We start from the raw sequence: 13627 nt of genomic DNA, 5'->3' as shown, positions 1-13627 counted from the left end.
AACTCCTCCTAAATTCTCATAATATAAACAGAAGAATTTTCAGTAAAATAAAAATGACTTTTTATCTTGTTTTACTGACTCTTCCCCTTCCCCTCTTTATTTCAGATAAAGAAAGATATAAATTATGAGTTAAACAACACATATCTGATTGTATTATGGCCTGGATCCAGCCACCAGTATTTACAGTTGCTATTCAGTATTTTTTGATTTAACAAAGAAGATATAACCATTAGAAAAACAAAACAAAACAAAATCTAGTTCTTAATTATAGGTACAAATGTGTAATAAAGCAAGATTTGGTTCTTTTGCTTTCAGTGCTGCAACACAGTGGCTTGTAACATTGTCACTTGGTAATAATGGTGATATAAAGACAAAAATAGAAGGTTAGATTAGAAAGAAGAAGCAAATAGGTAAATTCCAAATTTTTACTGTAAGTTCTTCATTTATCACAGACTGAAGCTACTGTTTAAATGAAGCTTAACCTCTGCTTGTCTGTGCTTAAAAAAATATTGCACAACATTCAGAACGGTCTGATGAGGGTTGTATGTATGGCAGAGGAGGTTTTGGTACAAATGAAATAGTAAAGATGAACATTTAAAAGGTTATGCCTGTTGGATGAAACCTTATATTTGTTTGTCTGCTTGTTACGTTCTGTCTCAGCAAAGAAACGTGTGCTGATAAGCATTTCACTGTAGTCTGAGCCTTGAAACTTCCTTGAAGGAAGCTGCTGTCTGGAACAACGTGAGCTGAGCTGCAATGGGGAGACAGCTGAGCCAGAAACACTGCCCTATATTTTTCTGATTGACGTTGTTACTTTGCATATATATATATGGACGTGGTTATAACAGATCTATAAATATGGGTATAACTTCTGTAGATGTTCCTTCTTAACCCTAGCAGTGCAGCAGAACATTGTGCATTTTGTAAGATCTCTGCTGTTAAATACACAGTTAGCAGCAATAGTGGTTATTTTCTTATGTCAGCATTGAGAACTATTATTTGGGCTTCTGGTTTTGTCAAATATGAAGTAAATAAACAAGTAATGAAGTGCTTTTAAGATTAAAATACTAACTTGGAGAAGGTGAGAAATTCCATTCTGTTCAGCTTTGCTATCCTTGCAGCGCACTGTTCTTGATATATCAGGTGTATCTTCAGCTGTAGTGGATGAGCTAAGAGTGAAGGGCAAGGACAACTAAAAAAATTAAGTGATATGTTGTGTTAATTGTTCAGTCTTTAAATCTGTATCTACTAATTCCCTCAAAGCTTTTAGGTCTACTTCTTTCCTGATGTTTTTAACTCTGCTTTAGAAATGTCAGTATTTCATTGTTCAGATTGAAAATAATAAGAATGCTGCTGCTCTCCTTCTTCTTTAGTGAGTTTTGTTAAACACATAGTACTGTGTGTGTGTGATTAACTGTTCTGTTTTTTTTCTCTTTTTCCATAGGTGCCATTTTTTCTGTTCATAATCTTCACAGTTTATACCATGCTACCCTTTGGGATGAGAGACGCAATCATAATTAGTGTTCTTTCTGCTCTCTCCCATATTATTGTGCTAAGTGTGTTATCCAAGAATCCTCATGCAAATAAAAGATCCATTGTGTTTCAGGTAAGGAAGAGCTACTTTAAGTCATTAAATATCCTAGTCATGTTACCATTTGATATTGGCATAACTATCCTGTTCAGATTACGTTCCAAACTTCCACAAAGTTCAAGGATTTGGATCATGAGCCCATATCTGTATTTAGTTTCATTTATAAGACATTTTGATTTTCTGATGTAAGTGGAAGAAGCAGAATTTCTTAACTGTTACTCATCATAAGACAAACTTCGCCACAATCTTTCTTCCCAATCTGTGCTGTTCAGATGGGTCCTATCTTCATCTGACACTGCCTGCTGGGTGGATCAAAAGGGCCACTGCTGCCCCAGGGAGTCAGCAGGGCCTGGGGGTGCTACAGGAACCTCTCAGGGTTCCTGGCCCTTATTTATAGGGCGTGTTCAAAGCAGCACCCTGCTCCTTCAGTGCAGATATTTGTCAGACTGCACACAGCATGCTGATGCATGGTTTTGTGGACTGTATTCTCCCAGAGTCAATCACTGGTGTCTGCAAATAAAAGTGTTAAGTGATACAGCAGAGTTGTTTCATCGTACTAGCATACATTCCCACAGGAGTGCCCATTACTGCATAGGTTGGCTTCTGTTGTCCAGGTACATCCTGGCCAATGGAAATACTGTCATTTGGTGTGTAACAGGTTAAAGGGAAAGTTGAACAGTGCCTGGGATCGATTACTTTTAAGGAACTAGTGAGCATACTGGTGAAATATCGATGACTGTTCTGTAGTAGGTAAATATTTTTCTTGTGCAGGTACTTGCCAATGCTGTCATTTTCCTTTGTGGTAACCTGATGGGTGCATTTCACAAACGCCAAATGCAGGTTGCTTCGTGGGATTTGTATAGATACACATTAAAGTGCATTCAGGTCCGAATGAAACTGAAGATTGAGAAGAGGCAACAAGTGAGTGAAGTGGTTCTTGCTATGAATTGCTTGTTTTCATTTCTAAAATTGTTGGAGTTTTATAAGGTTTGTGATTAATGTTCATAGAAAGGCTTGGGCTGATCTTCCTAATACCCACCTCATATCAAAAATAAAAGTCGTGCCATTAGTAACAAAAGAAGGAAGTTGAAAGGAGGAAGCTGTTCCATGCGGCTTGTCTGTATGGAAATCACAGTATTTGTAGCAAGGATGTCTCTGCCAGTTATTTCAGCTAACTTGTATTTCCTAGCACAAAAGGTTGATGGGACTGGCCTAAGGTAACCCAACAGAACATATCCTCAGTGTCCTTACAAATACTTGTGGGGCAATTTTAGCAGTTTTATGCTTCCCTTTGTTATGAATTTTCTTTGAAATTCTGCAGTATTGTTTGTTCTTTTATTTTCTTGTCTCAGAAACTGTTTTTCTTTTGCTAGGAGAAAACTGAAACTTAAGTGAGAAAAAATCCAGGCTGGATTTGGCTCTGGGCAACCTGGTCTAGTGGCTGGTGACCCTGCATGTAGCAGGGGGTTGGAATTAGGTGATCATTTTGGTCCTTTTCAACCCAGGCCATTCTATGATTTTATGAAAAAAAGTCATTTAATATGTTACAGTTTGGAGTATAACATCTGTTTGTAGATAACATCTACATCTCTAAACTCCAGTGGTATTTAAAGAGTAAGCAAGGAACTTTAATCTCCCACTGAGGAAAGACTGTATGGAAGTATCAAAGCTGAAAGTAGCGTGTCTTCCTTTAATCCTGGTGTGAGCGGGGTGTGGAGCAGCAGCTCTTGAAGGCTGATGTGAGCTGAGTTCTCTGCCCACAAGTTCCTAGATAAAAGGAAGGGGCTGAGAAGTGACTGACTTGACAGAATTGAAGAGAATGCCACACAGCTAATGCAGCCTGTCTTCTGATGCTAATCTTGTGAGGTGACAAACCTGCGTGAAAACCCTGGCAGAAAGCTGTTCCCTGTGCAACAGGCAGGGAAGTATTTAAGCAGCTTACAGAAGCACTGTGATTCAAAAACATCCTTGGGTGATGTGGTAACTTGCACATGTTTTATGATTGCCTGTTTGAAGTGTAGATGAGCTGAAATCTATGGACAGTTTACTTTTCAGCTATGTTGCAATTTGCCAGACAATGCTGAGTTGCCTTTTTGCCACCCATTTTTTCCCTATGAAGGTAATACATGAACTTCAGGTCAGGGTTCATCATCACTTCCTTGAAAGCTGAGTAACATGACATCATCACTACATGCATAGGGGCTCTGTTTTCATTTAAGATATTCCCCAAAGTTGGCTCTTCTATTACTAAAACACTGGAGGAGAGAAAGGAGACATTTCTGTTTCTGGTAGGCAGTCTCAAGTCAGTCTGCTGTCTAAGGCTAGTTTAGTCAAATGCTTGATGGGCTCCTTCTTCCCACTGTGATCCCAAGGCATTTATTTTTGGTGGAAAGTGCTGTTTAAGCAATCCTGGCAGCTTGTTCCCTTCTGTGGACTGCTGCATAGTTGCTTGGGAAGGGGAGACAAAGTTTTAGGCAGAAGAAACAGGGTTTTTACTCAGTTACACAATCTTCTGTCTTTGCTGGCAGTGTCATCACAAGTTGTTCCTGCTCATAGCTGCTCCATGTGGCATTTCCTCTTCTGTGGTGACTGCTGTGGAGCAGCAGAGCCCTTCCTGGATTAGAAGTACTCATTTGTATTCCTCCTCTGCCCTGCAGCTTCATGCTGTTGGGGGGTGGGAGGGGTGGGCAAGGAGGGTTAATTTATCAAGAAATTGTAGTAATATTGATGATCTTTCTTCTGTTTCATAGTTAAAGTGATGTGGCATCTTTGTCATAAGGAAGAAAATAGAATGCAACACCCTTACTTAGTTCTAAAATCAGAGTTTTTGAGAACTGAAATGGAACAGTCTTTTCTGGAAAATGTGACATTCATTATTGAAAGGCTGGTTGAATAAAGAGGTTTTATCTTTTGAGTTCCTCTGTGTTGTCACTATGTCCTGCAGTTTCCAAATTATTATATGAAGAGTTTTACATCATTAATTTTTTTTCCCCCACCTTTTAGGAAAATTTGCTTTTATCCATACTGCCAGCTCATATTTCTATGGAAATGAAGCTGGCAATCATAGAGCGACTAAAGGAAACTAATGATAACAGGCAAATGCATGACAACAACTTCCACATTCTATACGTTAAAAGGCACGAAAATGTTAGGTAAGTTGAAACTCTAGAGGTATTTGAGTTTATATGAGCTACTGATTTCTTAGTGCATATTGTCCAGTGATACCAAAAGTCAGTGAGAGAAATTCAGGGTGAAGTGAGCTCCTTTCATGTTGTTGAAAGATAATGTCTCCTAAACTTGTAATGAGTTGAGATACTTAGCCCTGTTTTCTGGGGTTGTTTTCCTAAGGCTGAGGTGTTTTCTATTAAGTGCATTTTAATGTTCAGCTGACTGTGGAATAGACAGATCTTCATGTTTCAACTATCTGTTTTTTTGTTTTCCTTTTGTTCTTGCCTAGCATTCTCTATGCAGACATTGTAGGATTTACTCGCCTTGCCAGTGACTGCTCTCCTAAGGAACTCGTAGTGATGCTGAATGAACTTTTTGGAAAGTTTGATCAGATTGCAAAGGTACATGTTGAAGTTTGTTGTGTTATAGGGATTTGATTTAGTTAAAGTTCAGTTGTTGTTCGAACTTCCAAGTACTGGAAAATAAGAGGGCCATACTTACTGTATTGTATCAAAGCAGGGATCTAGAATGTACAAAAATAAGTTACGCCATCCTAGCTGCCACCAGCTTTTTGTGCTACAGTAAGAGCTGAGGTCAAAGATATTTGGTCACTGTTTGCAACTGTTCCTTGGTTACAAGAATATAAAAGATTTGTGATTTTAAGCGATACATCTGAATTTCTTGCTACTTTCCATAAATTGCCCTGTCTAAAAACCACTTGTATTTAGTGAGTCAAGGTCTTCCAGCTCTCCTATTGGGCTATAAGAAGTGATTCTTGTTTGGGCTTGTTTGTTTGTTTGGGTTATTTTTGCTATTTTTGTTCTGCAATATGTTCTGTCATCTTTTCCATTATGTAAGGATGTTGTAGGCTCCAAACTATGTAATAAAAGCCCATGGCTAACCTGGAATCTGGGCGTGATACTGAAGTCTACCAGCTCTAACATAAGGTTACCCCTGATCTTTGAAATGAAGAAGCTCAGGGCTGTGTAAGCTGGTTTACTCAGAATCTACTGGATGGCTTCAGATGTTGGGAATAGTGGATGTCCTTTTCGGGCCTGGAATAACGAGTGAGAACAGCTTAGTTTGATCACTTGTCACTGATTGGTTGTGAATAATAGTATTTTTTAGTTGGCGGAAGAATTGCTTGGCTGCTCCCCAGCAGGGATGGTTTTGCAGATGGAATGGCAGCTGTTCTTGATTAAGACATCTCCCCTTATCAATCAAACCTTATACAGCCTTCTCAGGCAGAATTAGCCTTGGCCTACTTGTAAACTTTGTAGCTAAATTTTGTCAGTAGTATCTTAACAACAGACAATATGAGGAAGTCTTCTTTCCTCTTTTCAGCCAATAACAGGCAGTAGTATCTTCTGTTGCAGAGTTCAGAAGTTGTTTTCTGCTGCCAAACTGTACTGCTGCTTTGATGATGAGTGACAGCAAACTCTACTGTGTGCCAACTTCCTCTTCCTTTAAATTTAAAAATAAAATAAATTTTTTGTATGTAAATATACCACGTTAGGCCCCTTAATTCCTAACTTCTCTCAAGATTCTGTGAAGGTTTTGTGACACTGCCCTAAAAAGCTGAGGAAAAGGTGGACAAAGTGATTAATTTATTAACATCTGAATAATAAAGATGAATCTTAAAATATAGTTGAGTAAATTTCATCCTCCAAATGATAAATTCTTTGAACATTTTTCAGTTGCTAACAGTTCCAAGAATAAAGTCAGAAATTATTAAGACTGTATTTCAGAAACACTTGAAGTAATTTCTATTACGCTCCAGCCATTTGAATGCAGAAAATGAGAATGGGTTTTGCTTCTGACAGGACTGAATATAGCCGTACTTCCTCAAAAAGATGTTGACAAGTCCTAGTTTTGGTGTAATTCATCTCTTTGCAGGTTTTTTGGTTGTTTTTCTTGTTAGTTATTGTTGTTTTTTTTCCTATTTCCCATTAAATACATTAATTATTATTTTTCAGGAGAATGAATGCATGAGAATAAAAATCCTGGGAGACTGTTACTACTGTGTCTCAGGCCTACCCGTGTCCTTGCCAGTTCATGCCAAGAATTGTGTGAAAATGGGACTGGACATGTGTGAAGCAATAAAGTAAGCAAAGCATAGAAGACTTTTTACTTGTGCAGAGGCTATAAAGATATTGAATGAAGTCATTGTTAGTACTGCCATTGTAAAAAATTATTTACTCCCTTTAGTTTGATAGTTATGCTTTAGGTCATAAGTTTCTCGCTTGTCTTTGCACTGAGCATTTAATGAAGCTAAACCTCAATAGGTCTCCAGAAGGAAGTGAGAAAGTCAGAAGTCTAAATTATACTCTAACTCCTCTCTTCTCCTACAGGCAGGTGAGAGAAGCCACAGGTGTGGATATCAACATGAGAGTTGGCATTCATTCTGGGAATGTGCTGTGTGGTGTGATCGGCCTCCGCAAGTGGCAGTACGATGTCTGGTCTCATGATGTTTCCTTAGCAAACCGTATGGAGTCTGCAGGCGTACCTGGGTGAGGCCCTCCACTCTCACTGCTGGCTCACTGTCATCACCTTTCTCATAGTCATGGCTTGTGAGACTGGAATTTGTAACTGTTCCATGACACAAATCACCATAATGATGTGAATAAAATGGAGCGAATGTGTACTTACCTGAGCTGTAAAAAGCTAATATTTTCTGGCTGTTATTTTTTAATGAGCTATAAAATTGTGTTATCAGGAAAGTGACTACTTCTTGACCTCTCCTTTATTTGAGAACGCTGTGTGGCTTTAGCACTGTATTATTATGTTGAATCGACCTGTGCTGTGTATGAGGGTAATACTATATTTTTAAGCTTCAGTGAAGAATAGATACAGAACTTAGGTTGACAAAGAAAAGCTGCATATTTGCAGCAGTTAGTGTTTCTGTTGATATATCAGTTGGTTCCTTGGTCACCCGATTTATATTAGCTCTATATTCAAACACTTCACAGCCCTGAACTCTGAGAAATGAAAATAAACCCTGGTGAGGAGCATCCAAGGAAGAAGAATTTAGAGCTGTTGGCTGTTGTGTGTTCTCTCTGAGCTGTATTTGGCATTGGCAGAATTGGAAGGAGAATGAGTAGTCAAATTTGTGTTACTCAGCAGTGCAGGGCGTTGGACTTACTCTTTTTTTTCTGCTTAGTGTCACTGACATTGTAGAGTGTCTTATTTGTGTTTTAGATAAGTTCTGCAGAGTAGTAGGGTATGAATATCACGTTCTTTTCTTTCTTTGGTAACAGAAAGCAAACTAATTGAAACTTAGTTAACGGTTGCAATATCATCCAGGTTGAGTGTTTTAGAGCAATTTTGCATGGTTAAACAAGAATATGGAGTTGTGAAGTTCCTCTTCTTGACAAAGAAAACAACACGAATCTGAATATGACATGAACATCATACAAATATCACATTTAGGACTATTGTTGAATCTTAAAAACTGATTATTCCAATACATTTGTTATGCAAATGCTTGATTCTCTGATAGAATTAAAAATTATTTTAAGTTTGCTTGTTGATTCCAAAACATAGCACATAATACTTGCTGTAGCACTCACCTTCCATGTGTTAAAACTGGCCACAAGAAACCTGTTCTTGGAAGACTGAGTCTCCAAGGAAGGACGGGTTTCTGCTTGTTATGTAGCTTCTACTGTGGAAAAATCATCTGTCTGGGGTTCTCCATAGTTTCCACTCTTACCTAGATCTTCTTTAGAAGTCAGCAGGAGTTTTGTCATAGGGAGCAGTTTGAGGTTTTTATTTAAAATAGGAAGTATAAATGTACTGGGCCTTGTGAATGGAGAAATCCTAATGATTTATGAAAAAATGCAGAGAAACTGCTCCTTTTATGAATAATTTATTCCCATTGACTGAGTATCCTTGTTCTTCTTTCACAGTCTAAAATTTAATTACATTTGTAATAACATAATAATTTATTGGTAAAACAGAGCAAGCACAGCATCAATATTAAAACCACATTTATGATCATTTCTCTAACATAGATGTGCCAGAAACACTGAAATACATGCTCAGACATATTAGCATAGGGAAGTGAGAGTGCAGTGTTTCAGGTGTTCTGCATTGATATAGGTGCCTTAGTGCATGTCAAAGCTTGCCTGGAGAGGCAGCTTTAGCAGCTTTTGTTATATGCTGATCCTGGAATCCACTGAAGCATTAGGAACTGTTGGAAGTTGTCAGCACAATAAGTAGAAGGAAGTTTACAGTAAGATCTGATATGTACTATGATAGTGTGTGATTAGGGAAGAGGGTAGAGGATCCATAAGAAAAATGGATACTGAACAGATGAGGTAAGTAGAAGAAGACAGAAAAGTAACTGCAGTGAGTGTGTGTTTTAATGCGGAGTTAATACAGACATCACTCAATGTGCTTCAGTTCCTGTGTGGGGGGAGAAATGGCAATCAGAAGCTGGCTGTAAGATTTCAGATTCAAATACTTGCCTGTATTTCAGAGCTGCTTAATCCATTGGAAAAAACAAATAACAAAACACCATAGTCTTTTTAGAAAATTGCCAGTAAACAAAAACCTCTTACCTTCTAGTTCCAAAAGAATTGTGAATGTTTTGCTTCTCTCTGGGAAACCACAGCCCATGGTCTCCAGGTCTTGGCTGCTTTATCTTCTCGTATCCTATTCAGGTTAAGAGAGTTGAGAACGGGCCATCACTCCCTTTTTTCTTCATTTAGACAAATGCAATCAGCTTCCATTCTGGACATGTGCTGTTACCAGCTCTGTGCTGATGGGTTGTAGGAATGATGGTGCAGTGGTTCTAACCCCTCTTTGCCAAGGAAAAATGAGAAAAGTTGTGGGACAGTGGACAACTAGAAGAAATAGAGCAAAATTATGCATACATACTTACATGAACGTATTGAGGCCTCTCATGAGTAAATTCTGTGTGGAAAAGTGTAACTCATCATTTCTGTGCAAGTACATGATTCAGGATGTTGAACTAAGTCACATCCGGGGGGAAAGCATGAGTGGATACAAAAAGTGCCAGCTGTTGCTGTTATATTGTACTTGTTTCTGTCAGGAGAGACAGACTTCAGGACGTATCCTCCTTGTTGACAAAAACCTTTTCCATTCTCTTTTCCCCTTTTCTTTGTCACTCATGCATTGCCAGCCTAAGACAGTCCTCCCTTGTGTGCTTTATGTCAGCTTTCCTTGCAGCTCTTATAGTCTGCAACAACATGCCTGTATGTCTGTCTTCTCGGTCATCAGATCTTCTGTCATGATATTTCTTCTTTTATCTCCTTTCTGGTTTTGTGCTTACTTCATTTTAATCTTGCACTGATACTGTCTCATTCTGGGAAGTGTTTTTTGGGATACTTTGTATGAAAGATGTTCAACAAAGGACTGTGGTGATGGATCGCAAATGCAGTTTAAAGTTCTGCCAGGATTTTGGAGTTGGCTGCCAAAGCTGAAAAGCAGAAATGTAGCAGTAGCCATTGAAATGTAAATGAAATGCTTACTATGACCTTTCTGTAAATGCTTGTTTGTCTTTTTCTTCCATTCTCAGTCGTGTACACATCACTGAAGCAACGCTAAATCACTTGGGCAAGGCTTATGAAGTAGAAGAAGGAAATGGACACCTTAGAGATCCTTACCTTGAATCCATGAATATCAAAACCTATTTGGTGGTTGATCCAAGGGTATGTGTGTGTTTTTAAACACATATTTAAATACATTCATTTTAATTACAGAGTGTCTGTGTGAGTCATCTGAGTAACTTAGATTTAGGACTTTAGATCTGAAAGCATATCCTACTGTTCTGTGTCTGAAACCTCATGTGATTTGTATAGTCACAGCATTTGTATTCGACCGTGTATTTGCTTGAAGCATGTGACTTACAAATTCAGTTCAAAAGGTGGGATGAAGTCAGGAAAGAGCACCCATGAGTATAGCCACTTCCAGATAGAATGTTCTCTGTGAAATAGCTTCCAGCAACTTTCTCCTCGCTGTTGTATATGTAAGATTCACCTTCCTTTCAAGGTATGAAGTTAGTAACTGTCACCCATTTAGGGATGAGTAATGCCTCAAGCATTACTAGTTTGGATTGGCTTGTGGCTGATAAGTAAGACATTTCAAAAGGAGAGCCACTTTTAATTATCAAGAACTCAATCTTATCTTCCTTGTATGTTTTATTTACACAACACTGAAACAAACTATTGAAGTGGTCCCTGCTCACCTGAAGATACCTATGAAATGTTAGCAAATATCCAGTCAATGATGCATCACTTTATTCTGTAGTTTAAGCTTCCTTTTAGACCCACAGAAGACTGTTTATCTGTTGTGTAGGGATATAATCTAAGAGTGAGTTTGTCATCGATGGGATCTTTCTCCTGACTATTCTTTTGATATGCTTTGGCTCAGAAATTGGGAACCTTATGTTCCTGCTGTTGCGCTGATTGCATGGAAATTGTATCTATGGTCCCAGGATCTCTGGTATCATCACTTTCAAATGAGGGAGCTTGAAAGTTGCTTTACGTGTGAAGTCTAGCAAAGGCAGCTCAAGCAAATTCATTATGTCATGATTTGCTACAACTGAAATTAATGAAATGAGACAAAGGAATTGAGGTTGGCTGACTTTGCTGATGAGTGTCAAGTCCTACTAAGTGGCTCAGTTATTTAGTTTACAATTACTCAACTATATTGAGCTTTGTTTGTTTGTAAGTTGTATAATTTCCTGTTTTCTAAGTTACCGTGTTTTTCTGTTAGTCCAAACAGTGCTTATCAAATAATCATCTTCCTAAAACAAGAGTGAATGATGGGCTGAAGATGCGGGCATCTGTTCGGATGACACGTTATTTAGAGTCCTGGGGAGCAGCCAGGCCCTTTGCCCACCTAAACCATAGAGAAAGTGTGAGCAGTGACTCTTCGACTTCACAAGGAAGGCAAAGAAAGGTAAAGTTTTAAGTGATTATGTCATCTTAAAATTATGAGCTACTTCTGTCTCTGGTTTGAAACTTGAAATCTGGCATATTTTTGTGGTTGAATTTCTGCTGTTACTATTAAATACGCGTATGGAAAAAAAACAGAGAAAAGATTTGTTAAATCATTTTCTAATGATTTTTATAGAAAGGACAGAAAACACCCGCTTCTTAAAGCAGAAAATGTTGCTGGAAAGTGTTGGTTTTGATAAGCCTTTCTGTTTGAGAGTGTTTCTTGAATGTTGTTTGTAAATAAAACTGGTTTTGGCTTCTTCTTGAAGTTCATTCTCAGTTGTTGTTCCCAGTGTTGAGTGTGTAACTTATTCTTTATTCCTTCCATGACTTAGGAAATACCTCTGTGTTCCACTGGGCGCCAGAGGACTTCTGACAGGTTTGTTGGGTACTTTTTTTTTTCCTTGATATATCATTCTGTGTTCTGTCTACTGTAAGCATGCAATCTTTTGACTGATTAATCACTGTGTATGCTGTTTCCACAATGAAAATGTGCAGCTAGGTTGCTGGACTTTTAAAAGGCATATAAATTCGTGTTTGTTATGGTTGGCAGTCTCTAAAGGCTTTCTCCCCAACCTTCTCTTCCTTCAGTTCTGAAAGTAGCCAGATGTTATTTCAGTGTGACTTAGGATACCTCTATTTGTCAAAAAGCTTTTTAGTTAAGATAAACAATGTGTGATAATTCTACTGTGTAGTTGGGATAGAGAGGATTAAGCAGTTACTTGTTTTTGAATAGCATTTGTGACATAGGCTTCATGTTGTTCACAGAAATTCATCTCAGAAGGGAAGAATAGAGGAAGATATTTATGATGAAATGATGTCAACCATTGAAGGACTCAGTTCAACTAAGTATGCAAAGCTCTTATTTTCTATAATCTTTTATTTTTTTCCTCAATTTTTAACTGACAATTAAAACTGTACTTCCTACTATTCCTAGTAGGTGATGCTGTTGGTAATAATTAGGGGCAAAGTTTGGAGGCTGTAAGCCATCTCTAACACTTGCTGTTCTACATGTCTATTTTTAAACCACAAAGAAGGTCTGGGGTTACATTTTGCACATAAATGGCAAACTGCTGTTAGTGGAAGTTCTGGATCTGCCTGTCAACAATGTAAAAACTTAACAGCTTCTGGGTCACCCTATGAATTATAAAGATTTTTGGAGCTGTCAATCGCGTATAAATCCGTAGCACTATCACCCTGTGTACTGTGGGGCTGTAACTATATTGCTTTTGCATCCTTCCTGGGCTGTTCTGTACATTCTGTAACACGTGTGTCTCTGTGCATGCAGCCCATGGTGTGGCAAATCCGATGACTTCTGTGGATTTTCACTGATATTTGCAGAACCTGGTCTTGAAAAAGAGGTTGGTAAGAGCAAAATAATAGTTTTTGTTCTTTGATTTCTACTACAGAGCAGCACAGTAGTGTACTTAAAACTGTTTTCATTCTTGAACTGGATTCTGGTGATGACTGCAAACCCAGAATGGTTTTTGATACCTAGTGGAAAGTGAGTCTCATTATTTGTTTAAGTTGATTAAGCTTCCTTGATAACCCGTGTTTTGGAGAGTGTTTCTAATCCCTGGTTAAATTCTTGCCATAGGGAGTCAGTAGGACTTGGGCTGGTTTTACTGTATGAAGAACTTTCAAAAGTAATGAGAATTTTAAAAAGTAGATACTGCATCCATAATAAAATTAATTTCTGTGGTTGTTTCATTACAACTATAAAACCATTATTGGTTAGGTTCCTAACTTTGCTGTGCTGAGATGCACTGTGCATAGTTGCTGGTGCACATATATATAATGAACCATTATGTGGTGTGTGTGTATGTATATTAGTATATACATACATAGGTGTATATGTATGTATATAGATATATATACACACATGAATTTACTAGATTTACTTCTG

At 38.1% G+C, this 13627-nt stretch overlaps 1 protein-coding gene across 8 annotated transcripts in view; it reads left to right on the top strand.

Moving 5' to 3' along the window:
* ADCY7 (adenylate cyclase 7) overlaps window positions 1–13627 on the top strand; it is a 55502-nt gene that overhangs the window by 29704 nt on the left and 12171 nt on the right. For 7 of the 8 annotated variants that reach the window (XM_015873494.2, XM_015873495.2, XM_015873499.2 and 4 more), the window contains exons 4-14: window positions 1445–1606; window positions 2363–2512; window positions 4595–4743; window positions 5049–5160; window positions 6736–6863; window positions 7111–7269; window positions 10299–10431; window positions 11498–11683; window positions 12057–12100; window positions 12490–12570; window positions 13010–13082. In XM_015873494.2, coding sequence (XP_015728980.1) covers window positions 1445–1606; window positions 2363–2512; window positions 4595–4743; window positions 5049–5160; window positions 6736–6863; window positions 7111–7269; window positions 10299–10431; window positions 11498–11683; window positions 12057–12100; window positions 12490–12570; window positions 13010–13082 — 1377 coding nt within the window. Of the gene's footprint in view, window positions 1–315; window positions 411–1444; window positions 1607–2362; window positions 2513–4594; window positions 4744–5048; window positions 5161–6735; window positions 6864–7110; window positions 7270–10298; window positions 10432–11497; window positions 11684–12056; window positions 12101–12489; window positions 12571–13009; window positions 13083–13627 lie in introns of all 8 variants that reach the window. The other variant, XM_015873502.2, reaches the window with a different exon arrangement.

The sequence above is a fragment of the Coturnix japonica genome, chromosome 11 (assembly GCF_001577835.2).
Source record: "Coturnix japonica isolate 7356 chromosome 11, Coturnix japonica 2.1, whole genome shotgun sequence".
Taxonomy (NCBI): domain Eukaryota; kingdom Metazoa; phylum Chordata; class Aves; order Galliformes; family Phasianidae; genus Coturnix; species Coturnix japonica.
This window is presented reverse-complemented; position numbering and strand designations above follow the sequence as displayed.